We start from the raw sequence: 27,598 nt of genomic DNA, 5'->3' as shown, positions 1-27,598 counted from the left end.
AACATGGAGGAGCAGCAGTTCTGCTCTGAGCTCCTCTCGTGTGACCGAGCTCCTCACACTATCTCTAAGGGAACGCCCAGCCACCGTGCAGAGGAAAATCATTTCGGCCGCTTGTACCGCAATCTCATCCTTTCGGTCATTACCCAGAGCTCATGACCATAGATTGACGGTAAATCGAGAGCTTTGCCTTTCGACTCAGCTCCCGCTTCACTACAATGGTCCGATACAACAACCACATCAATGCCGACGCTGCACCGACCCACCTGTCAATCTCCATCCTCCCCTCACTCGTGAGCAACACCCCGAGATACTTGAACTCCTCCACTTGAGGAGTTGTTTAATAATAAACAATGAAAGAAACCCCATAAACACAGAAAAAACAGATAAAAGTCTAAACTGGAACTTGTTTGGGGGTAAAATGACTCTACCAGGACTAAACCAGGTCTACACCAGATCTAAACCAGGACTTTCTTTGAATTGGTCACAACTAGTATTAAAATGGTCTGCCAAGTCATAGTTATTTGATGAATACCTGCAAAATATTGAACAAAAATTAAAGTAGCATATAGGATCAGTTTATATAAAAAAAAGAAATGATATGTTTAGTATACATAAATACATAATCTATTTTTCCATCCAATATTTTATGTAATTTCAAAGTATTTTACATAAACACTGAATCTGAATAGATGGTAAAAGATGACATAGTATTGAAAGCCTACATTTCATTTTGAGAATAGCACATATACAGGAAAAACTAATAGAAATTGGCCAAGAATTTAGTTTATCTTAACACCTTTTCTTTGCTGCTTGAAAACCTTGAGTGAAAGAGGATGTGTATACATCTGACCACAAAGGAAGACCTTGTACTGACCACACATGTGTAAGGGCAGGCCACATGATTGTAGTATAACTGGGTGGGAGCCTGCTGAAATAGAGCCTCACAACAGACCAGGGAATTCTAGTTTCATGGACATTGCCATTGCAAGGTCAAGACTAGATTGGACACCTGTCTTCAGAAAAAAGAGGGAAAGAAATGATTCCTCAGCAGTTTGAAATATTAGTCACAATACTATTCATGTTACCTCTGGCTTTATCAGGCTGTTTCCTGCTTCATATCCATCATTATTTTTTCATATAATACAATGGCCGTGTTTTGCTTTCAAACTGATTAAGTGCACAATGAGCAACATACAAATTCACTGCTCTCATAACTATTCGTGCAACAATAATTAAAATATTCATCTGGATGGAGCAAATTGAAAATGTTGCCATGCGTAACACTGTCACATGATCTGTGGACTAGTGGAACATGCAAGATAGCTGCTTGTTCGATGAGAAACAATGGTGCAATTAAGGCTTTAATTATAGTATGTTTTGAAATGCAGTGTTCCCCAGCATTAAATAGCTTTAGCGGCAACAAAGAAATAGGTATTAACAATATAAGTACTTAAAGAGCATAGACCTGTACTAAATCAATCTCATTATGAGACACTGTTGAAGGGAGGTGGGCAAACTTCTACTGAATGCTTTTGGAAGAGATAGCAGACATTTTTCACCATTTTAGGACACATAAAGACTACAATATATTCCATTTTAAGTTCAGATAGGGAACATTTACCTTTATTACTACAAAATAAGACCATTGCTATTTCAAAGGTGTTAAGAGACACCAAGGACAACCTCTACTTAATCTGTTCCAAATAATAAATCCCCTTTATCTTACTGCAAAAAGGAATTTAAAGCCAGGTGTAGGTACACACTTTAATATATGAAATATTTCAAAAGGAGTATTAAATATTTGGGATGCACCGATACCGATACTGGTATCAGATAGCGGATATCAGTGCCAGTACTGAAAATTTGTTGAATCAGGTATCTGTTCCATGATATCTGTTCAGTTGATATCCTGGCCGGGCCCTTATTTGGATGTAGTAAGACAATTTACAGCCACATTTTGGCCTGGGATGTCTCATATTGTTTGAACTTTCATTCTTACAAAATTGTTTACTAGTTATTTGAAGGATAAATAACAGTTACAGAACACTATTGGATCTCATGTGTCATAAATTAACTGTTTTAAGGAAATTGATGTCATTTTACATCCCTACACTGTTCTCAGTTAATAACAGATATCGGCAGACACTTAAACTCAAAGTATCAATACTGGTATCAGAACTGAAAAAGATGGATTGATGCATCCTATATATATATATATAATATGTATATAACTGTGAATTCAACATGTCTTACTAATAAGCTAAGCAACAAAGAAACAACAGCTAGATTAACACAACTTTCCTGGGGGTAATAACATAACTGCGAACAAATGTATGCATTCGGCATTTGAAGATTAGAGTCTAGTTTCAGAACAAGTGCCAAGTGGTGAGACATATTTTGAATCCTCCTTTTTAGAGCATCATCTTTGATCAGAGAAGAAACATTAGGGGGTTGTCCTGGAACCTTTTGATGGTTAAAGAGTTTTAAGTTTTAAGTGAAACTCTGAACAGATGGTAGTGGATGGGAGAGAGATTGTTTCCGCGCCAACAGCCCCGTGCACTGGTTTGGTTCAGACAGCTTCAAAGCAGACGCGCTGCCTGTGTCCATGTCTTGTCTCCTTCCTGAGATCAGCTCTTGTCGAGTGATGTGACTGAGATGTGCCTGCCTCGGGGCTCCTGGCTTCACCATGACTATGAACAGAGCCATTGTCCAAATCTCTGTACTTTAAACAAAAACATCTAATCATCACTAAAGCTGCACAGGCTGACTTTACCAGTGCCAACAGAATCTGGTACCTATAATGTCCTTTAGTCCAGCATCCACTAACGAAAACAGAGAGCAGCTTTCACTCGACCCGTTCTCATCATTTCAAAACTCAAATCATGTTCACGATATAAAAGTCTCTTGTTTAAAGTGAGCAGCTGTTGTTTTTAGCTGTATTAGGGATGAACACTGATACTGGTATTGGATATCGAGGGTAATACTGGAAAATTTGCTGTATCGGATAACAGCTCCCAAATATCGGTACAGCCAATATTCTGATTGGACAAATAAATCAATGTAATAAGACTATTTACTTGTTGTAGTCGCTCAGAAAGTCTCATAATGTCTGAACTTTTATTCCCACAGAGCAGTTCTGTAGTTACTTATGAGATAAGAAACAGCCACATCACACATTTGGATCAGTTTTATCTTATTTTATTTCATTGTTTTCAGGAATAAATGCTGTTTTCAGTCTCTTCAGTATCAGTAGATACTGGGTATCAGCAGACACTTACAGCCATAGTACTGGAATTGGTATCAAAATCCAGAACTAAACCTGGACTACTCGAGTACTAAACAAGGAAAAGGGCCAAACCAAGACTACATCAGGACTAAACTGGGCTCAACACAAAACCAGTGTGAAATGGTGTATGATCATAGATTGAAATTTCTCCTAGTTTATGCATTACACTAATATGAAAACACTGGCAAAGATAAGGTGTCCGAAAGTACTCCTTCGGCTTAAATTAGTGTGCCAGTAATTCTGTCTTGCCTAGAGACATGACAAGTGCTCATAGGCGTATTTGTACTTTGACAGTCCTTTGGTAAACGTCTTGCACATTACATTATTTATTATAATGACCGGTATATTAATAATTGTTGTTATTGTTGTTATTAGTACAATATATTGCTGAAGTAAATATAGATAATAAATAATATTGAAACTAATTTATGCCACTGACGCAATAATCCAAGAACTGGTTTGAACCACAAAAAATATTCTAAATCAACAATATTGTTAAAAACAGCAGAATGAAACATTTTAGTACTTAGCTTGCATCTGTAATGAGTAAGAGAAGTTCATAAAGCAACTTTTTATGGCTCAAAGCTTATCATATAGAGAAAGAAAGGACCACAAAATTCTTGCTAGTACAAAGAAAATGTACACATAATAAATACTGACCCCAAAATATATTATTCCAGCTTTCATATATTGAACAATAAGCATATATAGTAATTATAATGACAGTCCTATTAATACTTCTCCCAAATAAAGTAAACACAATTCTTTAGTTTCAAATAATACTTTCCACTATTCTTTTGTTACATACTCCTTCAACCATATTATGTTCTAACCCCCGTGGTGAATCCAAGCATGACTGCCTTTGTTGTTTTTATGCATATCTAACTTTCTTCAGGTGAGCTTAATGAATTCACGCTTATAGTGTTTTTTTGTCTTGCGGTGTGCGGCAGGAACAACATCTGTTTAATCAACAACTTCCTGTGACAGTCCCTCAGTCGGGTGCAAGCTGCTGCTGCTATTCTCAGACGGAGCTCAGAGGGAAGAGCGCCTCATCCAAATTCAGAAATCTTCCATCTCCGAGCATCTCACAGCCAGATACAGGAAGACAAACCAACAAACACACTGCAAAACCTCTGCTGTGTTTACGTTTGTGCTTCAGTGTTTGAGGATAAGGTCCAGTTAGCTCTTTTAGCATGTTAGCTTTCAATACTCAGTCAAGACAATGAGCAGTATACCTCACTATAATTGGATTGAACATCATTTTAGTAGTACCATATTTTTCAGACTATAAGTCGCACTTTTTTTCATAGTTTCCTGAGGCTTATACTCCGGTGCGACTTAGATATTAAAATTTTCACACTGACAGCCGCAAGAGGGCGCTCTAGGCTTGTGTGTCAGTATCTGCTACTACTGTTACTTCTGCACCACTGTCACTTGGAGCTCTACTGTGCATGTCTCCTGTAGAAAGAGCCGCTGTCCTGCTGCAAGTAGTGAAATATGCAGCCGGACACTGTAATCGAGCAGCAGAAAGAAAGTTTGGAGTGCGCGAGAGACTTGTGAGGGACTGACAGAAAATGGGGATGGAGAACACAGCTTCACTGTAACTGGGAGGGTGCGCCATGAAACTTTCTTGGAAGTCATTGGATGGATGGAAAAAGCCTGGACTTTAGTGACAACCAAAACTATCCTGTTGGGATTCAGAAAGGCTGGAATAATTCTAACTGGAATTGATACTTAGTCTGATGACAGCTACACAGAAGAGGAACCATTTACCTCTGGAGGCCGCGGAGTTACTCAAAAGTGACGCCGAGGATGAAGAATTCAGTGGATTTAGTGATTTGGAGTGAAATGGAGAGTTTGGTAAACTGCGATAGTTATCTGAAGAACTGTTCATATGTTACGTTAATAGCCTGTTATTCTCTGTTCTATTATTATTCTATTGTAAGTTACTGTTTTTTTTCTTCTTCATTTCGCATTTTTTGGCTGGTGTGATTTATACTACTTGTAGTCTGAAAAATATGGTAGTATTCTCACTACACAGTTTGCTAGTTTTACTCTCCTTAGGTATACATTAATGGTTTCAAATACAATTCAACTTCAACTATTTTAATAATACAGAAGCCATTATCAAGTCATCCAGAACAAATTGCAAATATGATTCATAAGTTGAATCTATGACACAAATTACTGCATTTGCAATTGACCATGAATAAAAAGCTTGTTACATAACATAATTAAAAACAGCATGTAGCTTAGAAAATGCTACGAGTTGCCATAACAACAGTGAATTGAAGTGACTGAAAGGTGAACGGTTGTCCATTTCTGGGTTAACCTCGATCGATGTCCACTTAACATCCCCCTCCTAATTTGCCTAAGTAGCACACGTGGGTTCAATTGAATGGCAAGTACAGTTTTAATATTAATTCCTGTACAGTTTCAAAAATAATATCAGTGTTTATGTAATACTGGCCATTTTTATTTGTTGGATACTCTTTCAGCATTCAGTGAACATCCATTTTATGTGGTCCTTCTACCATTTTACATCACATAACACGAGGCTGGAGAAGCGCTCATAGCAGAAAAGGTTTGGGCGATAGGCTTCTCCTGCTTGTAATCAAGACACTAGCATCCAGCTCCACTCCACACGCACACTCCAGAGATTACCTCTTCAATCCCCATCAAGCGTGATTACCCCTCTCGAGGTGTGTGTGGAAATGTCAGATTTTACATATCATAATATTTCACCTCTCATAAACTTCCACTATCTTCCCCGGAGGAGTCAGGAGAAGTGTCCGGGGAGCGAGATTTAAAGCCGCTGTCAAATCTTTAAGAGCAGAAGCCCCGCCCCCCTGCACCTCGCCTGGATCAAGGTGCTGGGGTAATTGAGGTTTCATTGGTCATTAGCTTAAGCTAGGTAGCACTAGCACGAGCACAGTGAGAGTAATTGAAGCTAATTGGCCCAGTGTTGCTGATGATTTGGATCAGACAAACAGAGATGACCAATTTAAATGGCGACGTGACCTTTTGGGAAGCTTCAGTCTAATTAACCTTTTTCTGGTGGGTGCATGCAGGTACTGTATATGGAATTAGGCCATGGGTAAAAGTCGCCAGGGATAATCACGAGAGCGGGGAGCTAAAGAGAAATCCTCAGCAAAAATGCTACGGCAATCTAAGAAATATCATAATTTGTATTGTGTAATGACAACGATAAACAAAGAGGTAAAAAAGCCAAAGAGGTAGTCGATAAAAGAGAAAATGGGTCACAAAACCTGGATATTTTATGAAGCTGGTGAGAAAATGTTACGCTGACATGACACAATACAAGACAGACCCAAACCAGAATATACTGATTCATATTTTACAAATGAACTACAGACCTTCTCAATGTCTTGCACCATATTTTAGAATAAAGAGAACAATAGCAATGGCTTTTTTAAATGGAGACTCAAAACTAGGGCTCCATACTCTTATAGAGAGACTTTATCCCACCCACGCCTCCTACTGGTCCCTGTATGTAAGGCTGTGAGTGACTTACAGTAGGATTCGACCAATCACAATGAAGTGTGATCTTTTGAAGAAGCAAATGGTTCAAAATTATTATGTGTCACGACATCAAACATACAAGAAATGAATGAAAAGGAGCAGAAAGAAGAGTAATCTCATGTTTTCCTCCTTTTTCCTTTTCCAGAAAATACACCAACACCAATATTTACTTTAAACCATTTCAAATCTTTTCATTTCAGTTCAGTCACAGTCATCACACCAATTGCAAACAGAAATCTTCACTATTATGCACAGTAACATAGTTTCCTTTTTCATACATACACACTGGATTTTATGTGTTAAATAAAATAAATGTCATCATTGTACTTGATTCTTTTTATATCTTTCTCTCAAGTCTCAATAGTCTCAAGACTTCCATAAATTAACTCCTTTCACAGCGATGCTTCGCTCCATAACCTTAGTTCTGAATCTGTTTTTTTTAAACATGTTCGTTCCTTTTAAGTTGTAGTGGCTTGTTCTTGTCTCATACCGTCTTTGAATATTTACAGGTAATACATTGCTCTTTGCTTTGTACATTACTTTGAGGATACTTAAGTCAACAATGTCAAGTATTTTCTACATGAAAATCTTTTCATTGCTCTTTTACTGATGTCTGGAGGCTGGAGTTTGTTTGTCTGAGACTAATCCCTCAAATGTAATTGTTATCCCATTATTGTCATTTTTGAAATAGATAAGACTTAAACCAGTGATCTAACTAGCAGCCACCAAATCTCTTAATCAAAACCTAGCACCTCTTTGTTGAGATACGATTAATTCATATTCAAAGGATATTTAACCTTTTCAAAAGCTGCACCATTTTGTGAGCAGATCAGTCACTGTTCTTCAATACTCTGCCCCAATTAGTGGCACACATATTCTGATCAGACAGCAAGTTTAAGTATCAAAACTCTATTCTTCCTCCAGCCATTATATAATTGAATTCAGAGTTGGCCCCACTAAAGGACAATAATTTACGAGAGACCGAGCTCTGTGAGAAAGGGGGAGTTTAGGCACGTTGTGTTCAGTACATAAATGAGAATTAATTAATCACTGGGGGAGTGGGCCAGTACCAAAATGGAGTAGGCTGGAGAACAAAGTCATTAAGTGCTATATTGTAGTATTTGGAAACATAAATAATGACAAAGAGCCTTCAGGGTGCTCCAGTACAGCAATAAAAACATATTTCCCAATATTACCACTGACCTACAATAATAGAGGCACAATAGTAAAAGTTATTTACAGCATTAAAAATTAAGGGGAGAGAAAATGCCTTTGAGATTTGATTAGCTTGTAAAGTGCAAAGTAGCAAAGATTTCAAAGGTGACCACGTAGACCAGTTTTTAATAGCAAGACATTCTACCTCTCATCCAAGGTGAAAGTGACACGTCTTCAACTTAAAGGTGCACTGTATAACTTGTCTAATGGAGGGTCTGTTACCTGAGTTTCTCCATGGAGACGTGCTTTGAATGTTCCACAATATGGCTATAAATTTCTGAATCCCCAAGGAGGCTCAAGTTAGTCTGATTCATCAGCCGGTTTCACTTCGTGGAAACCGTCTGACCTCACAGCATTAGGATTCACTGCTATTTGGTTGTGATGTATTTAATGTGTCAAATCCTATAGGAAGAAGGGCAATAACGTCTTTCCCCTTGATAAAATTCACCAAACATTCTCTTTGTTCTGACTTTAAATCCTCGATCTAGTTAATCGTTGCCAACACAGAATCTATGGCTTCGTCTACATCCATCTCGACTACTTTGTTTACTGCTGTGCTGTAACACAAAAGGGACCCAGACGGGCGCTTGAGTTTGACATCATGGCTTCACAGCTCTTCGCTGAGTGGATGGTGCACGGTCTACAACTGCCAGGGTTCTTGCAAACCGTCTAGTGTCTTCCGATTCCTGACCTAGTCGCTGGAGAGAAATGAAATTGAGCGGAGGCACTAGGTGGCGCCAACCTATCTAGGCTCAAGCCAAATTGCAACTTAGATACTGAGAGGGGACCCCACTCACAGTAAGAATGGATGTTTTTGAAGATATTTTTGAGCAATAAATAAAACCTGAATAAACTACATTGTACAGTGGACAATTTAGACCAAAGCATTAACATGGAGCCAAAACAACTTCTGTCTGCATCATCACAGCACAATTTCAACAAAAATAAATAAACAGATTGACAGGCAGATCACTCACTGGGTTCATTTACATGGGCAGGAAAAATCAGATAACTACAATAATCAGATAACCTAATAACTGCGCAAGTCTGAGTCTGGGTGTGTGATTACATGCACAAAGGAAATAAGATCATCAAACATGTCAGTTAATCAAAGAATTTTTTGATGAACTGTGTAATTTGGAAGACAAGGACTGTTAATTTTGTGATAACTTTTCAGTTTACTGACAAGGTGGCAAAGGTGAAGAACAGGACATAGAGAAGCTGCGGTGGCTGATGATTTTGCTTCTGGCTGAAATACGCAAAGACCTACACAGTATATGCATGTTAACTGTCTGGCAACAACAACAAAGCTATAGAAACCAAAACAAGACATTCATAATTCTGTTTCTTTTTTTACAGTGTAGTTTTCAGTCCAAGTGCACTGCATGGACACACTGTGGTCCCACTGCTAATATTTGCTCCACTGTGCCATACCTGTTGTGCTAACCAGATTACCTAGTCGGAGCCTTCACCTCGCCTCTTGTGAATATGCATGTGTCACTGGCAGATATCATTGCAGGAAAAACGTTTGGGTGCAACACGAGCAAAATAAAAGCTCCTAGCCGCCTCGGAATGAACCCGCTGAGAAGGGTGGCTAATCCTATCATTCTACACCATTCATCTCCAATCCACTTGGCTTTTGGCAGTTTTTTCTCAACGGGCAATTTGTGGCTTCCCTGTTGGATCTCCTCAAAGCCAGTGTGTTAGGACGACAAAACGCTCACAGTGCAGCCCGGGAGTCTTAGACCGGGTACTAAACGCAGTGTCCGACCCTGTCCTGGCCTGTACTGACAGCTGACAGCCCCCAGCACACACACACAAACATTCATACACGCACACACACAAACCAGCCGGTGACAGATGTATGCAGAGACTGTGGCCTGGTGACTTCTGTTAAAAGGAAAAGAGGCAGTTGACCCCAGGATCATTAGTCAACAATTACAGCACTGTCTGCACATTACAATAACAACAGGCTGAAAGATCTGGTTTTAAAGTGTCAGCAAAACACCCACAAAGAAGCAAGCCAGCAAGAGGCTACACGAACAACCTTTTACTCATTTTAAACATGAGTAAATTCAACTTTTCTGTTTTATTTATTGTATAGAGAATAATGCAATCATTAAATAATATCTGATATCTTTACCCACTAAAGAAACAAGAATAGGAAGGATCTACATGAGGAATCCTTTACTCCTACACAAAGAAATACATACAGAATTTATTTATTGTGTAATTAATACTACAATAATATAACATTATAACAAAAAAAAAATTAGTTTGTCTTTAATTTATATACCAAAAAAAGGCTACATGGTATTATCAAAATAGTTAACTTATTAGTAGTTGTATACTGAATGTGTATACTACAAATACTACTGCCACTATAATTTGAACAACTTTTAACTTCTTTTTTTTTTTCTATAACAATGGTTTTATTTAGTTTTTTGTACATTACCAAAAGGTAATCACAAGCTATATACTAGTTGTGAACATGAAACAAACAAACAAACAAACCAAAACAAGTACAGATCAACCTCAGACTTAGGAAATTAAGTTCTAGCCATCCATCCACACATTGTTTTTCAATATAAATATAAATATATACTCATATAAAATATATATATACTTACAGTACATTAAAATAATAATAATTAAAAAAAAGGTTCACAGAGTAATCTTATCTTCAGCACCATCCGCCAAATTAAGGTTCCCAACAAAAATTTTAAGAGGACTCCACACATCGTCAAACTAAATATTACAATTGTTCTTTTTGCTTTGTAAACAACACATATTAATCATCATTTGTTAACTTTTAGTAAACTTGTGTTTTTTGGGGATATAAACATAGCACAATTTGTTGGAAAATTCTTTGAAATAATCATCTCTACTGCTCTGCTGAAATAATCATCTCTGTTGCTACATGCAGTAGAAGAGAGTTCAGAGCACTTACTACAAATATCCCATATATTACGGTTATAAAGGTTATAAAGGTTATAAAGGTTCAGTTTGTCTGGTGTTACATATGTTCTCTTAATCCACTTATACTGCAGAAGTTTAAATCGGGTATTAATTAACTGTTTTGTGTGTTTTGAGATCCTCATTCCATGCCCTGTGTCATGGTTCATGTTTTGTAGTGGTTGTAGTTTGTGTTTTATTTTGACATTTGTCCTGTCACCTTGTATTTTTGAGTTTTACTTCCTGTCTTGATTGTTTGCCCCGCCCTAATGTGTTTCACCTGTGTCTATGTGTGTGCATTTATACCCTGTGTTCTCCTCTGCCCTTTGTTGGTCCATTGTCTCTGTCCGAGTGTCTCTGTGTCTCTTGTCATGGTAATTTAGTCTTGAGTTTTGGATTTTTTGATTTGTCATTAAATATTTTTGAAGCAGTCCTGCGTTTTGGGTCCTCCCTCTGTTTCCTCGTGACACCCTGAGTTTAGAGTTGGAGTTTTCACTTGAATTAAACAGTAAAAGGTCATATAGCACTGATATGGCGCTCTTACTACGACTCCAATATTTAGAGACAATTCTTTCTAAAGACTTTTTTTTTTGGTCTAGTTAACTCATTACAACTTTTAACTTCTTGATATTATTTTTTAACCTGCATCACTTTGTCACCTCCAAACGCCTGTCACTATAATTTAACTATTTACATTTATGAAGAAAACATCCATATCCTTCTATCGCACAGGTCATGGTGTACATCACTGTTTACACTTGAATATACAGTAAAAGACACTAAGGTTGCATATGGCTTGTGTGTATGTGTGTATGTGTGTGTGTGCGTGCGTGCGTGTGTGTGGCAGATGCAGCAGTGGGCTCCAGCAGTGGTTCATGACACACACACACACATACACACACAGGGTGGGGGGAGTGTATTAAGCGTGTGCTCTGCTCAGCTCTGTGGATGCTCCAGTCTGTAGACAGGAGCCACCCGGGTCTCTGTACCTGGCACATTAGCACACACAGGTGAATGCTTCGCCTTTCACACTTGGAATCACAAGACTGAGAAACAAGAGAAATACTAACAACTTTTTCAGTGCATGAGAACTATTTTCAAGTAAAAGTAAGTATAAGAAAAAATATATATATATATATATACCAAATATTAGCACAGATTTCAACATTGTCATCTGTTTACTTTGTGTTAGACTGAATTCTGCTCAGTTAGTCATTATAACACTCATTTATTTTAATACACTATACCTGATTATAACCATCTTCAAAATGTGAAAAACACAACTACTCTATTTTTTACAATTTGCAGTGGTCGATTAGAGTGGACCTAGTGGACATTTTTAGCATCCAATTATTCATCATGATGAGTTTAATAGGCTGTTTCACAAGTTTCAGAGGTCAGACTTTTGGTTTGTCATCATGGTAATGCTTAGCCAAGCTGGTGACACCTAGTGTCGCTCAATTTAATTTCTCTCCAGCAACTAGGTCAGGAATCAGAATACACTAGATAGTTTGCAAAAAAGCCCGGAAGTACGAGTTCGGGCACCAGTCAATCAGCGAAGAGCCATACATTCTGTGTTGGCAACGTTTCCCGAGATCAAGGATTTAAAGCCAGAACAAAGAGAATGTTCAGTGAATTTCATCAAGGGCAAAGTCATTATTGCCCTTCTTTCTATGGGATTTGGGAAAAGCTTAATATACCAGTTAGCCCCGTTAGCGGCGCATTACATATGTCACGACCAAATAGCAGCGATTGGTTAAATGAAAAAAGTACCCGTCTACTGACGAGCGAACGAATCCTAATGCTGCAAGCTCAGACGTTTTCTACGAAGTGAAACCGGCTGATGAAACAAGCTAGGTAATGCTAGCATGCAAATGGCACACTTCCTGATTCTCGAAAGATTAGAAATTAGATAGCACACAGCTGTGTCATTTCTACATAAAGAGCTGCTTGTACAACATCACCATACTCAGGTAAAACAAATTTTGCTTAACTACACACACACACACACAAAATCAAGTACAGCCACTTGAAAATATTGTGGCAAATTGCTCAAATAAACCACAGCACTTGAATCCTAACATGTCTTAAATTGTTAGGTTTTTGCTTGTAGCATTGCTCTACAGATATTCCTTCAACAAAAATGAAATATTTCCTTCTCCTCGCTGCAGTGGATAGTAGAAAGTGACAATGATCTCTAATACGTTCTGCTCAGCCACGTTTGCATCAGCTTAGATATTGATCGAGAAGCCGCTGTTATTATCACGATTCATGTCAGAATTCAAACATGTGAGGATCCATATTGGAGCCCTGGTGCACAGAGTAACCGGCTGTGAGCAGAGGAGGGGGCTGTTTGACAATGTGACACATACAACCACTGCACACGCCTCCTACACACTCCTCCTCCTGCCCCTGTGTGTGATATGGAGACGGAGCATGTGAGATTGGAGATTGAAACATTAAAAACTACTATTTCAACTCCAAAAATTTTAAAAGTCAAGTACGATGTTGTAAATTAAGTTGATTTCTCACATTTTCACGGCCTAAAATGTACATGTAAATAATTCAGTCAATACACGTAAATAATTCAGTCAATAATAAGTCAACAGCAGTGTGATTGCCCAATTTGAGTCAGAACTCAGACGCACTACAGGAACGAATACCAACACTGACTACAAAACTAATCTAATATGCTGCGACTTTCTTTTCCTCTTTAAATATGTATATTTTAAATTAAATATGAGCCCAATGTTTGTGAAAACGCAATATTTAACTGCTAATAAACCTGAGCAAACAAATCAGAGCACAGAAACATCAAGGCTGGATTTATTGTTTAGTGATTATGGTATGTCTTTAATTTCTTTGTAAAGTATCTTTAACTTGAAAGCAAACTGACAGATAAGAAATGTATAATTAAAACATGTAGAAAAAAACCATACAAATGTATTTCTCCTCTGGAAGGATTTTTTTTTTCTTTCATTTTAAAATGTAACAAAACAAAATGCAAAAATACAGGTAACATTTTAGCCAGTTCTAGTGAGTGCCATAATGTAGTGGTCCCCAACCTTTTTTAAATTTAGTTTTAGACCTGGTTTAGAACTGGTTTTAGTCCTGGTTTAGTCCTAGTTTTAGACCTGGTGTAGACTTGGTTTAGAACTGGTTTTAATCCTTGTTTCGTCCTGGTTTTAGTTCTGGTTTAAAGGAATGGGAAGCATGGGTGGAGGCGAAGTCCACACGCCGTTTGAGCGCGGGGTTGTGCTTTTGTGGCCTGGTACCAAACGACCCATGGCCCAGTACTGGTCCACGGTCCGGGGCTTGAGGAAATCTGCTATAATGAATACACAGTAAAGCGAATTTGGTAAATGACTCAAATTGGAGAATGGACTAAGTCATCAAAGTTAAAATACAACACAACGGCACAATTATAAGGTGCCAGTCTTTGCACTGTGGTATCAGGCAGGGGTCAGTTAGTGTCCAGGGAGCTGTGACACAGGCCTGCTCTTTCAGCCACAGCAGACACACACAGAGGAGAAACTCAGTGAAGCAGAGAGGACCTGGGGCACAGAAAATGTGGATTCAACAAAGACACATTCAAAAAGCTTCAGGAAAAGTCTCATGCGAATACAGGCCAAAATATCCCTCACAAATGGTGCAGGCAAATGATTTGGAAAAGGCTTCTCAAAAGGCCATCCAGCTATCTGAAATACATCCAGGACAGACAGGAGTTTTTCCACAACACAGCTGGAGCTGGTTTAGTGGCATCATCTTTATCAGAAAATACGGACTCCAAACACAACCTAGTCAGAGAAACTCAACGTGCACATCTGCTCAAACAGTTTAGCCAGCTGGGGTTTGGGGGTTACCAAGATACAACTCCATGAAGAAAACATAGCACTTGTCATTAACTTTAGTCTAAAAACCAAAATAGCCATTGTAAAACCAAAAAAAAAAAAAAAAAGAAGAAGAAGAATAGTAATTTTCTGTTGAAAATGCACGGTGTAACTTTTTTCGGAATAATAAATAATAAAAATATGTTTTAGCAAAAAAAAAAAAAAAAAAAAGCAGCAAAGAACAATACAAAAATAATAAATGACAATGATGCAAACAATCCAATAAATTATACAAGAAATAAATAGAATAAAAATAAATAAGAAATAAAACCAAGCTAAAACCAGTTAAAATGAAGGCCAACCGACAAAAAACGAGTCTTAAGAAGTGATTTAAAAGATGAAGCTTTTCTGGTAGAGTGCCCTCCACCTGTTTGATTGCAAGGAGATATTAAAGTTTTTTCCCAGGAACAGTCTACATGATGGGATTTAATTTAACTATCTCCATGGAGACAAGCAGGCCACATTCCTAGGTCAGGTCTGTGGACAAATGAACCTGCTCACAGTCATAATGCATGTTTTTGCAGTAGTTTGCAAGATAATTTGGTTCATGTCATCCTGCAGAACATCTCAGGTAAAGCAATAACATCACCATGGAGATAAGCAGATAGCAGAACACCAGAAAAGTTACACAGTGCACCTTTGACATCAATCTAAAATTCAAAATAGCCATTCTAAAAACCATAATTTTCTTGTAAAGCAGCTGATATGTAATTAAATCCAAAGAACAGAGAAAAAAACTGTCTTAATTTTCACGATTTGAGTAGCTATTAAGATTTCTCTGGCATTTCCATGTAGTCACTCTTCAACCCCCCAAGTTTATTTTGTGTTTGACTCCTGTGTATTCCCAGTAATCCTCATTATAAAGATTTCTAAACGTGCCCACCTCCACCCCCTCCTTCCACCCTCAGAGCAGACCCACTTGGCCAAATACCTGTCTTTAGTGAGATCCTGTTTCTGTGTTATACTGTAAGGCTCATGGAAAAACCTATTCACACAAGTGGGATTGAGCTTAGTGCTGATCTGCTAACCAGGAACTTGGACATGTTTTGTTCTGCTGCAAGAGGCTGCAATAAGACCCCATTTTAACAAAGACTGGAGGCTCGAGAACCCTTGGAATCACTTGTGAACTAAGTCTTCCATGTAAAAGCTGAATAAAGCCTACTCACTGAGGTACTGGTCCCTCACTCTGGTACTTCTGAAGGAATTTAGGCTGCAAGTGCTAATCGAGTTCTTTTTTAGTGCATGTTCTGTTTTCATTATTAGTTTAGCCTAGACAGGGCCAATTCTACACTTTCCATGGGTCCAGCAAATTTGCAGAAAGTTTAAAAAACCCATACACTGTGACTGGTTGAAAGAAACAAAACAAAAATGCACAAATATTGGATGCACTTTAGTCAGTGTAAGTTATAACTAGGCCAGTGTTTCCCAATTTATAGCACCAGTGGTACTTGGACTTCTAGTACCGTATTTTTCAGACTATAAGTCGCACTTTTTTCATGGTTTGGGTGGTCCGGCAACTTATACTCCAGTGTGACTTGTATATAAAAATGTTCACACTGACAGCGGCGAGAGGGCGCTTGTGTGTCAGTATCTGCTCCTCCTATTACTCCTGTACCACTTTTACTTGGTGCTCTACTGCACATGTCTCCTGAAGAAAGAGTCAGCGTCCTGTCTGGTCAGTTGATTGTACCACTGAAAATTAAAAATTTAAACAAACGTATAAAGACAACTGAGAAAACTTAACACAAAAGCCCCCAAAAAGAAAATCATATTTTGCAGATTACAAGGTGTAAATACTGAAATATGCAGCTAAAAACGGTAATTGGGCAGCAGAAAAAGAGTTTGGAGTGAGCGTGAAACTTGTGACACCAGGAGGGTGTGCCATGCAACATCCTGGAAGTTACTGGATGGATCGACAAAGCATGGACTTCAGTGACAACCGAAACAATCCTGTCGGGATTCAGAAAGGATGGAATAATTCTAACTGGAACTGATGCTGAGTCTGATGACAGCTACACAGAAGAGGAAGCAGCGCTCTGTTTAGCTGCTCAGAAGTGACACCGATAATGAAGAATTCATGGATTTAATGATTTGGAATGAAATGGAGAGTTTGGTAAACTTGTTATGTTCTGTTGTTTATGCTATAGTTATATGAATAACTACTCATATGTTATGTTAACAGCCTGTTGTTCTCTGTTCTATTGCTGTTACTATAACTTGCCTTTCAAGATGAAATGTCAGTTCCTGGTCTCTGATTTTATAAAATAAATTTTCTCCAAAAAGTGTGACTTGTATGTTTTTTTCTTCTTTATTACACATTTTTGGTTGGTGTGACTTATACTCTGAAGCAATTTATAGTCTGAAAAATACAGTACATTTAGTATTTTTAGAATGGGCCCATCCAAGGTTTTTGACAAGAGTTACTCCAGACTTCAGACATGCACATTTTTGGGCTGTTAAGTTGTTATGGCAACGTGCATATTTTCTAATGTGGTAGATTTCGAAATGACTGCTAAATAGGTTTTAGGTTTTCCTGGCTCCAAAGAGAGATTACCTTGACTTAAATAAGTAAAATTCAGCTGATCGCACAAGGCCAGTCAATCTCAGAATGACTGTGTTTATGTGGAAAGCCTCCTCAACACGGAGCAGCTGTACAAATATATTAGACAGGGTCTGGCACGCTCCAAGGAAAACAAAACTCACAGTCTTGTAAATATATGGGCTTTTGGACAAATAAATTAGGCCAGAGATAAACAAGATGGAATGTGGTAGAAGCGTATTGTTATGTTTTTGAATGAAAGCCGAGGAGATCCTTGGATTAGACCCAAGGGCAAGCTGCCGTTGGTCAGACAGGCTCATAACATGTGCTGGAATCTACTTTAAAGATGTAGGCAAAACTTGGGTAAACTTGAAATAAAAGATGGTGATAAAATACTTCAAATATGTTTATGTTAGTGTACAGCTACTATCTGTGAACAAATGTAAAATCTAAATCAAATCACCACACAGTCACGTAAGTAAGGATGTTCAAAGAAAGAAAAAACAAAAAACAACAAAACAGTGCATACCAGGGAGGACATGCAGACCCAAGCTATTTCTGCTCTTTATTTAGTAGTACATATTTATATGTATATATAACACTGTATTAATATTATAATAATAACATATTTATTATAATATGCTGTGAGCTACTGTGTCCAAATAACTTTCTTTGTGGATCAATAAAGTGTGTCTAAGTCTAAATCCACATCTAGGTTCTGAGAAAAGTTCATTCTGATGGAGGTGCATATTCTGCTTGTCACCTTGAAGATGTTATTGTTTTGCCTGGAATGTTCCACAGTAGTTTTTCAAGGTATTTTTATCAATAAAAACCCTTTAAATAAATCCAACATATATCCTTTTAGTGCCGTTCTTGAATTTCGTTTCATAACACATGCTGTTTTTCACAAAATGTAACTGAGTGATTATTGTGATGTGTATCTCTATTTTCCCCTCAGCCAACTTCCTGGGGATATTTTTAGGACTCATAATAATGGAATAAACTCAAATTTGCTCCTTGTTTTTGTCACTTGCGCCCTTCCGCATCAAAAGCATGCAAATAGCCTGTTACAAACATCAGCAAATGACATGCTATCAGAGTCCATAACACAACAACTGTTATTAGCGGACTTTAAGATTAGCCTAGCAACACTGATGCTGTTACGACCCCAAACCACTTCTCACTGCAGACGCAACTTCACAATCTATTTAATTGCTACCCAGAGGTGTCTGCGGCTCTCACAATAAGTCATCAACAGTGCCGAGATATGCCACAATCATCTTTAATGAAACTGGCTCTTGTCTGTGTCTGCTCCATGTTGGGAAGCACTTGCATTGATTGGTCTCTGATGAGTCTGGAGGGCAGCGGGATGGTGTTGAAAATGTGATTTGTGGCGATCTGGTGTGGTGCTGATTTGTTTACCCTCCGTGGGCCTGTGAAATCCATATATCATGCCGACTACAGACCACAACATGCAGTAAAGAGCTGGCGATGTGGGTCATGAGGAAGAGAGGAGGAGCGGATGCTGCCGGCTGCCAACTGTGGAGGTTTAACTATTGTTTTGGATGCCCATGTTAGTTAGGCATGGTTAGAACAAAGCGGCATGTCTCTAAAGAAGCATTAGGTAACATTTTATTGTACTGTCATGTAGGGATGTAACAATAACTGAAATATTGTGATATCGTATTGTCAAAAGTCTAAGAGTTATGGTGCAGCAATAGCTATAAAAAAGCAGAGAACTACATAGACCATGATTCTTTGCTCCATTTCAGTGTAGACTACAAGAAGAAATAACAGTTCTAAGCACTTTTAAGTCTTAATTCTTTGGATTAAATCTTGTCAAGGCATTTTAAGAGGAAAAAGTAGCATACTAACAATTTTGTTAGCCTCCACAAAATGTCGTAATAAATATCATACTGTGAGATGTAAATCGTGAAAATACTGTACAGAGAGATTTGGATATTGTTACATCACTAATCGTGAGCCTCCCCACAATATTGTGAGCTTTCCGACAATATTGCAATAAATATTGTACCATGAGATTCATACCATGACATATTGTGAGACTTGAATATCGCTACATCCCTACTTTCGTGGTACCCATCTTATTAACAGTCCGGAATTTTGGACATAGGGCCTCATTTCCTAGTGAGCCAGAGTGTTGGAGACGTGTGGGGACACTTTTTTAAATATTCCATCCAGTCCTTGTATTTGTAGAGGTCACAGCTGCTAGGCTAGTGCATGTCAATGGCCATAGTTAGCCTGCCACTAAAAACACTCCACAAAGCACCCGAAGCAAATCTATTATTATGGTTTATTTAAAAAAAAGTTTATCCACACTTCTCCAACATTCGAGCTCACTAGGAAATGAGGTCCCATGTCCAAAATTCCAGACTGTCCCTTTAAAGGTTGTATAGAAGATTTTTTTAAGGGAAGAGAAATACAGCGACAGTCCTTGTGCGCATTCAGAATTACTGTTGAAGTTTCCTGTCTAGAAGTAATTCAGCGACCGACGCGTCAGTTTTTAGACCCTTCGTCTGCTTTGGTCGCGCCATCGCTGGACGAGATCTCCAAGAATCACCTCAGTTTGGCTTTGCTACTTTTCCACTTCTCTTCTTCTTTCAGCGACCTCAAAAACGGACTTTCTTTTGCGGCGAACTGGTCATGGAAATGCGAGGAAGCGACAGTTCGAAAATGCCTCTAAGAACCGCTGCGTAAACCACGTAATCCCCGCGCTCCGACAAGTCAGTTATACTAGGGAGTTTGATTGACAACCTAACAGCGAATAGAAAATGAGGGAGCCTCGTTTTCTATTGGCTGATGTTTATCTGGCCTCAACAAGTCCACAGTTGATAGATTTTCATTCTTTTTTTTTTTGGTCATCATAATTACAAAGCTGCTGCGTCTCTGTAATGGTATTTTAATCTTTCACTGACAGTTTGAAACTAAAAAAAATCCTCCATACAACCTTTAAGTACGATGCATCTAATTGTGTGACTCCTGCTGACCCACTGCACCAGACTCATTCTCCAACAGGCTCCTATAGCTCCGCTCAAACTGTGAGAGATGCAGGACTTACATTCATACCACACTCTACACAACTGTACAACAACTCACCCTGATAACCCTATGTCCTGTCAATCATTATTTCATCTTTGCACTTTTTTCCCTCACAGCCTCTTGTATATAGCTGAAATATATTTATATCAGTATATTTCTCTATTTTATCTTTACTTGTGCTTACAGAAATGGTTACATGGGAATTCTCATACTAGATGGACTATACATCAATTAGGCATTACATGAATTTCATTGTTATTGTGTCTTGTCCACTGGCCAAGACATTAGAGACATAAGAAACAAACTACAATGCACCATATTTTGACACCACACTATTCCTCCAACATATTATCCCAAGTCCAATTTAACTAGCTGGGATCCCATTTATTTTTGACAGATACCAAAAAACACAGCTGTCTTTATGCCACCATATTTCGTCTATTATGAAAAGAATCGCAGACAAGTTTTAACTGGTCAAACTTTTTCAACAGAGCTGGACTTGAAATAGTATTTTTTGTTCTTCTTGCTTTGCATCAGCTGGTGGCAATCCAAATGCTTAATATGCCAGGGCACAGATTTGGGAATTGTGCTGGGGTAAGACAAGCTAAGATAAAATGTCTTCAACTGTTTTTTTCTTTCTTTTTGATTACAGACCACCTGAATAGTTGTACTTTCGTCTTAAATACAAAGGCTTGCACTTAATTTATTCATCTCCCATAGTGTTCACGAAAACCCCTCATTTACCAAACATGAAACAGTGCACTTCTGTTGTGTGGCTCAAATAAAGGGAAGATTAAGTCTTTTCAAAACTGTATGTGAAACAAAAGATCCTAAATCCTTTTGTGCTTGTACCTTTTCCAATTTTTTTCAGACACTTCTCCCTGAATGCTTACTCTTACTGTCAGATGAAAACAAAGGCACAAAATGTAGCTCTTAAGCAGCACAGAGGAGACATTCTTCTTCTCTTTAAGAGTAGTTACATGAATGAGAAGGGAAGAAAATTGTGAGAATAAAAGTGAGTTTCTTTCATCCTTTTATGAGTTATTACATTTCGGATTACAGTCAAAATATATGATTCACTATTACAGGCGTTTGACAAATATGTGTTAACCATGTTTCACCGACGTCTTCTCAAGCACCTCCAATTAACAAATATGAAACTAAAACCAGGATTCATTATATTTTGTAATATAGTGCCTTGTGTTGTTCAAATACACTTACTGATCATATTTTAAGATATTTTTGTGTCTTTTGCCAGAACACTTAAAGGTGCATTATGTAACTTTTCTGATGGAAAATCCAGCCCGTTTGTCTCCATGGGGATCTTCTTGCTTTGCCTGGAATATTTCACAGTATGTCATTAAACCTGTATCTTAAATCTTGTATTTTTTAATTGCATGTGCATTTATAGCTCAAAACTACCTCTAAACTAACATGCGTTCTTATAGTAAGTGGGCTTGGACTGGTTGTGTCACTGGTTTTCTCCATCGAAATAGGTTAATGCCATACTGTGGAACATTTAAACACATTATCATCTATGCAGAAAGAACAAAAATGTGGCTGTTTGCTGCAGGTGTTCCAATCAATAGGAGCAAATAGAGGGTGCTCTTGGAAAAAAGGATCAAAACTCAAGACACAACAGATTCCAGGCACTCCAAAACAGTAGAAAAAGTTAAAACATCGCACGAGGAAAAATATAATTAAAAGGCCTTTATTTGAATGGCCAAAGCCAACATGTTTCGACCTTAACTGGTCTTCATCAGGGCTTAAGCCTTTTAATTATATTTTTCCTCGTGCGATGTGTTAACTTTTTCTACTGTTTTGGAGTGCCTGGAATCTGTTGTGTCTTGACATTATCATCTATGTTAAGCAGGTGGCCAACCCTTAGCACCCTTGTCGAGCAGATTAGTTGCACAGTGCACCTTTTATCAAGTGTATTTCTTTTGACTGCATTATTATGTAGGAGCAGTAGTAGTGCAGTAGCAGTAGAAACAGAGTGTACTCACCACAGTACTGAGTCCGTGCTCCTTCAGCAGCCTGAGGGAGTTCTGGTAGCAGGCGGTGAGGTCGCTGGTCTCACTGGGGCCCACATGACCTCTGGCCACTGGGCCTACGGTGTGGATCACATCTGAAAAGGGACAGCACAAAAGAGCTCAGTCTGACACAGTCCACTTCTGCAAGGTTACACAGGCAGCACGCTGGGGCCAGGGGAAGGACAGGTCTTTCTACAGTACAGTGTGAAGTCACTGTCAAGTCAAATTATACTTCTCAGAGTAGCTTTCCAGCAACATACTTTACTCCTATATGACTATATCTTAAAGTGTAACAGTACTCTTACTTGAGTAAAGGTTTTAGTTACTCCATTATGTAATGTTTATGCATATAGTTATCAACTGTATACTATTTCTACTGTGAAGCTCATTGGCATTAGCCTGAAACCGTCTGACCTCACAGCATTAGAAATTGTTCATTCAACGGTAGGCGGGTACTTTTTTATTTAAACAATCACTTCTATTTGACCGTGACGTATGTAATGCGGCGCTAACGGGCTAACTGGTATATCAAGCTTTTCCCAAATCCTGTAGGAAGAAGGGCAATAATGTCTTTCCCCTTGATAAAATTCACCAAACATTCTCTTTGTTCCAGCTTTAAATCTTCGATCTCAGAATTCGTTGCCAACACAGATTGTATGGCTCTTCGCTGATTGGCTGTTGCCCGGATTCACACTTCTGGGGTTCTTGCAAACTGTCTAGTGTATTCTGATTCCTGACGTAGTCACTGGAGAGAAATTAAATTGAGCAGAGGCATTAGGTGGTGCCAGCCTGGCTACATTGGCACACTCCTTGTTTTTAAATGTCTGTCCAAATAAAAACGGATTGACAACCAGAAGGTCCGTGGTTCGATCCACACAACGTACACTCTCATTTCTCCTCTTCCTCCAAGGTTACACTATGGGGTGAGGTAGGACAAGTGTTTTAGCATGTTACAACATAGAGCACAAAGTCATTGTCAAAGCCACAGAACGATAACGCCTGTATTCACAATGAGACAATGGGAAAGCATGAGTATTCCACTGTCTGAAATGAATGCATTTATTCAGTAAATGAAACGGCAGCTTAGATAGAAAATCAATTACAAGATTCTTTTATGCCATCTACTCAAATATTCATATCTCTCCTCGTCCTGTCTTTGCCCACGCATAGTAATGTCTGCGCCTGTCACTCAGCGCGCTCCTGTCGGCAGGCGCAGGCTCGGGAATGCACAGTCTTAATTGAATTATAGCAGCGATGACAGCAAAATAAGAGAATGTGGGCAGTGACTTGACAGAAACATAATCGGGTGTATTCTGCCAGAATAACCTTGGCCTTTCCTCATTGTTGGACAGCACAGGTCAGCACCATAATACAGCAGGGACATGTGCAACCTCCAGCTTTCACAAAGATAACAGCAGCCAAAAGTTTGTCTGCGCAACTTTGAGGTTCAGGTGGTACTAAGGTCCACTACTAAGCCTCTGGTTGGCAAACTGTGAGTGCTTTGTATAGTATAAAAAGAGGTAGATAAGAGTTTGGATGATTTTTAAAACATACACTGAGAAAAAATTGAAGTGAATAAAAAAAGCGAGTTCCTTTCATTCTTTTATGAGTTTCAGATTGCAGTCAAAATATAAGGTTTGCTAATAGTAGTTTGATAGATATGTGTTTACCATGTTATACCACTCAGTGTCTTCTCCAGAACTCTATCTGCCTCGACAGCAGTAACCTAGTTGGCTCTTCCAATTAATAAATATCAAACTAAAACCAGTATTAATTATATTTTATAACAGACTTTAAGGTATAGGTGTCACTAAGGCCCACTATTAGGCCGGAGTTTGGCAAACTGCAAAAGTGTTTGTGTAGTATAAAATGAGGTAGAAAGAGTTTGGAAAATCTTTAAAATATACAGTGAGAAAAGGGTGAAGTAACAAAGGACATATCATTGAGTTTCTGAGCTTCAGTGAGTAATTTCCCTTTTAAATAATTTCCCTTGTGGATTAATAAAGTTTTAATAAGTCTAAGTCTAAGTTGACATTATGTGATTACTGGGCCTGTAGTTAATATTTGGTTTTTAAATGTATTTAAAGCACTACCATGTAACATTTAAGCAAAAAAACAAAACAAAAACAAAACATAAAAACATAAAAATAACAGTGAGTTGTTTCAGAAACGAAAAAGCACGTCTTTGCAGTAGGCGGGCTTGCATCTCCAGACATTGGACTTTTTATTGGCCTGAAGGATGCTCTCTACTTTCTCTACTCTCCATTGGCTATAAAATTATTACAGTATTGCATAAAACTTATCCGTCTCCATGATGTTTCAAAGTTTGTATTCTGTTGCTTTAAATACAGCCCATCATCTGATAAGGTTTACCTTGCACAGTTAGTCAAAAACAAAACAATACATCTGTTCAATTATGTATGTTTTAAAACTGTGACTGTAGCTGAAAAGTTGAAAAAGCTATGCTATCTTCAAGGCCATATTTGTTTATTCTGATATTTGCTGTGTTGCTTCGACTGTATGCATTTATTTTTTGCAAGAACTCCAGACATTATTGATATATGTTTTTTTTTTTTTCTGTTAACTCAAAGCAAAGTGTTTCAAAGCAACTTTTCCATCCATTAGTCACTATTGGCAAACGCAGTTCACTCCTCATTAAATATAGATCAAGAATGTCTCATACATTTGGTATATTTAAAGCATCAAACTCCCACTTGCGTGCATTCCTACTCAACGGGATGAATCTGGAAAAATATCACATCTGATTGTGAGGCAGAGGAAAAATATCCCACTGTGTTTAAAATGCCCATATTGCACTATTTTCTGATCTATGTTAAAATATAGTTTCCTCATCACAAACATATCTGGAGTTGCGTTTTGTTTCATTCACACATGTTTAACACACAAACCCTGCATATTTAGGCTGAGTTCAAACCATAGACGGTCACCCACGGTGTTCAGTGACACTCAAATGAAGTTCACAATGCTAACGGTTACAGAGCGAGACTCTGTTGCGAAAAGGATTTTTTTGACAGTCAAAAAAGCAGGAAAAAAAACAAAAACAAAAAAAACACGATCATGTAGAGCGGGTTAATGCAAACATTTTAAGATCAAAATGATGAGGCTCAAAACAGCAGTTACAGAGAGAGTGGCCACAATATTCCAGTGTAAATCAATGGGAGCCAGGGTCAGAAGGAGCCGGAAGCACTGCATGCGAACTTCCTATTTGGAACATGGAAGCTAGGGCATTGGCTATGTCCATTTATATATCCAGTATATGGTCTCTGTTCTGTTGTCATGCTGTAATACGGGAAGTATTCTACTGTGTTTGTAAACTTCACTACATTTGGATGATTTCAGCCCTGGAATTTAGGAATTTCATAAAAGGAGCTGTTAACTTGAAAACTACCGCTTCATGACATCGCAAGGTGGAACAGAGCATTTTGAGCTATGGAGATGTAGACAGACGAATTATAAAGGATTGGTCAACATGTATGAATGATGATGTATGAAAAATCCCTCAGTCGTCCAGATAAAATCCTTGGTTCGGCCAAACAAAATTTTTGTCCAGTCGACAAACAGATCTCTCTCCTTTGTCATGTATGAATGAAACAAAACACAGCTCCAGGTCTGTTTTTGATGAGATTACAACATTCTAACTAGGCTTTAAGCTCAAAAGAGACAATTTAAGCATATGTGGAGCATATCTGGAGTTGTGTTTTGTTTCATTCACACATTTAAAACACAAACCCTGCAATTTTAGGCTGAGTTCTTCTCACAAACTGAAAACACCTACACTAGAATCATTTGGATGATTTCAGCCGTGGAAATGCCGAACTAAACTTAAAGCAAAAGGTAGCTGTTGAATGAAAACTCCCAATACATGACATCAGAAGGTGGAACAGAGCATTTTGAGGTTTAGTGATGTAGACAACCTAATAATGCAGGGTTACTCAATAGGTGTGAATGAAACAAAAGAACTCTGGGTATGTTTTTGAGGAGGTACTTGCATTCAAATATGACATAAAGCTCGAGAACATTTCGCATAATGTAAGACCTTTCAAATGTATTCTCTCTAGTGTTTTCTTACATCTAGCCACAGCATTTAGTTTAATACGAACCACTTAGCAACGCTTTTGAGCAGAATAAATGTAAGCCATATTATTCACCATAAATCATTCATGGGTTATATTTAGATGTCTCTTAATAGGTCAGCATGATAAAATAGTGTGAATCTAGTGAAGAGGTAGGACTACGAGAGGTTGGACTGTAACAAGTACGTCTCTAGCAATGTCTCTTACTTGAAGCAGTCGAGAATTGTAGTGCACAATGTGGTTATAATGGGACACGTGGTTCCGTTGTTTTTACTGCATAATGCATGAGCACTTCTTTCACTACAAGAACGGCAACATGCCAATTAGGAAAGTGGGCAAGCGCCAAACCCAGACTGCTATACTGGAGAATTCATGAAAGTTTAAACAGGCCTTATCTCACTAGTCTCTGCTCGCGAGATTCTTCAGCACGTTCACATCAAATAAATATTTATACAGCTGTGGTTCTGTAAAGGTGAAAGACATTTTTTACTGTGGAACTGAGGGGGGATAAATTACAACAAGAACTGTTAGCAGCCACGGCGTTTCGAAGCACGCTGACAGCCTCTGTGGGATCAACAAAAGTTAAACACAAATAACCTTCTATCCTTGCTTTAGTACAACTGGGAGTGCATATTTGTGCAAATTATAGAGCAAATAAAATACAATTATGCTGAACACCTTAGAAAACAATGCATATTCATTTTTGCCACTCAAGGACTATTCATTTAAAGGTGTACTGTGTAACTTTTTGGTTGCGGGTCTGTCACCTGCATGTTTCTATGTATACTTTTTTGCACAATATCACATTAAACAGCTCTACCATACATGTATTCAGTAACAAGTGGTTTTATGCCTCAAAAATACCCAGAAAAACAGGCATTCTGACCTGATCTGACCTGTATCTTTGTCTTGTTTTGGTCTCCATGAAGATAGAAAGGTTTAATACCATACTGTGAAACTTTCCAGACAAAACAATAACATCT

The 27,598-nt window shown here is 38.2% G+C and overlaps 1 protein-coding gene across 2 annotated transcripts in view; it reads right to left on the bottom strand.

Annotated features, from left to right (window-relative positions):
- macrod2 (mono-ADP ribosylhydrolase 2) overlaps positions 1-27,598 on the bottom strand; it is a 676,928-nt gene that overhangs the window by 245,505 nt on the left and 403,825 nt on the right. For both annotated transcript variants that reach the window (XM_020921400.2, XM_055162427.1), the window contains exon 6: positions 22,495-22,616. In XM_020921400.2, coding sequence (XP_020777059.1) covers positions 22,495-22,616 — 122 coding nt within the window. The remainder of the gene's footprint in view (positions 1-22,494; positions 22,617-27,598) is intronic.

This window comes from Boleophthalmus pectinirostris, unplaced genomic scaffold (assembly GCF_026225935.1).
Source record: "Boleophthalmus pectinirostris isolate CB_2022bp ecotype Guang Dong unplaced genomic scaffold, ASM2622593v1 HiC_scaffold_5, whole genome shotgun sequence".
In the NCBI taxonomy this organism is placed as follows: domain Eukaryota; kingdom Metazoa; phylum Chordata; class Actinopteri; order Gobiiformes; family Gobiidae; genus Boleophthalmus; species Boleophthalmus pectinirostris.
The sequence above is the reverse complement of the archived record's forward strand: the minus strand, read 5'-3'. Positions and strand labels throughout refer to the sequence as shown.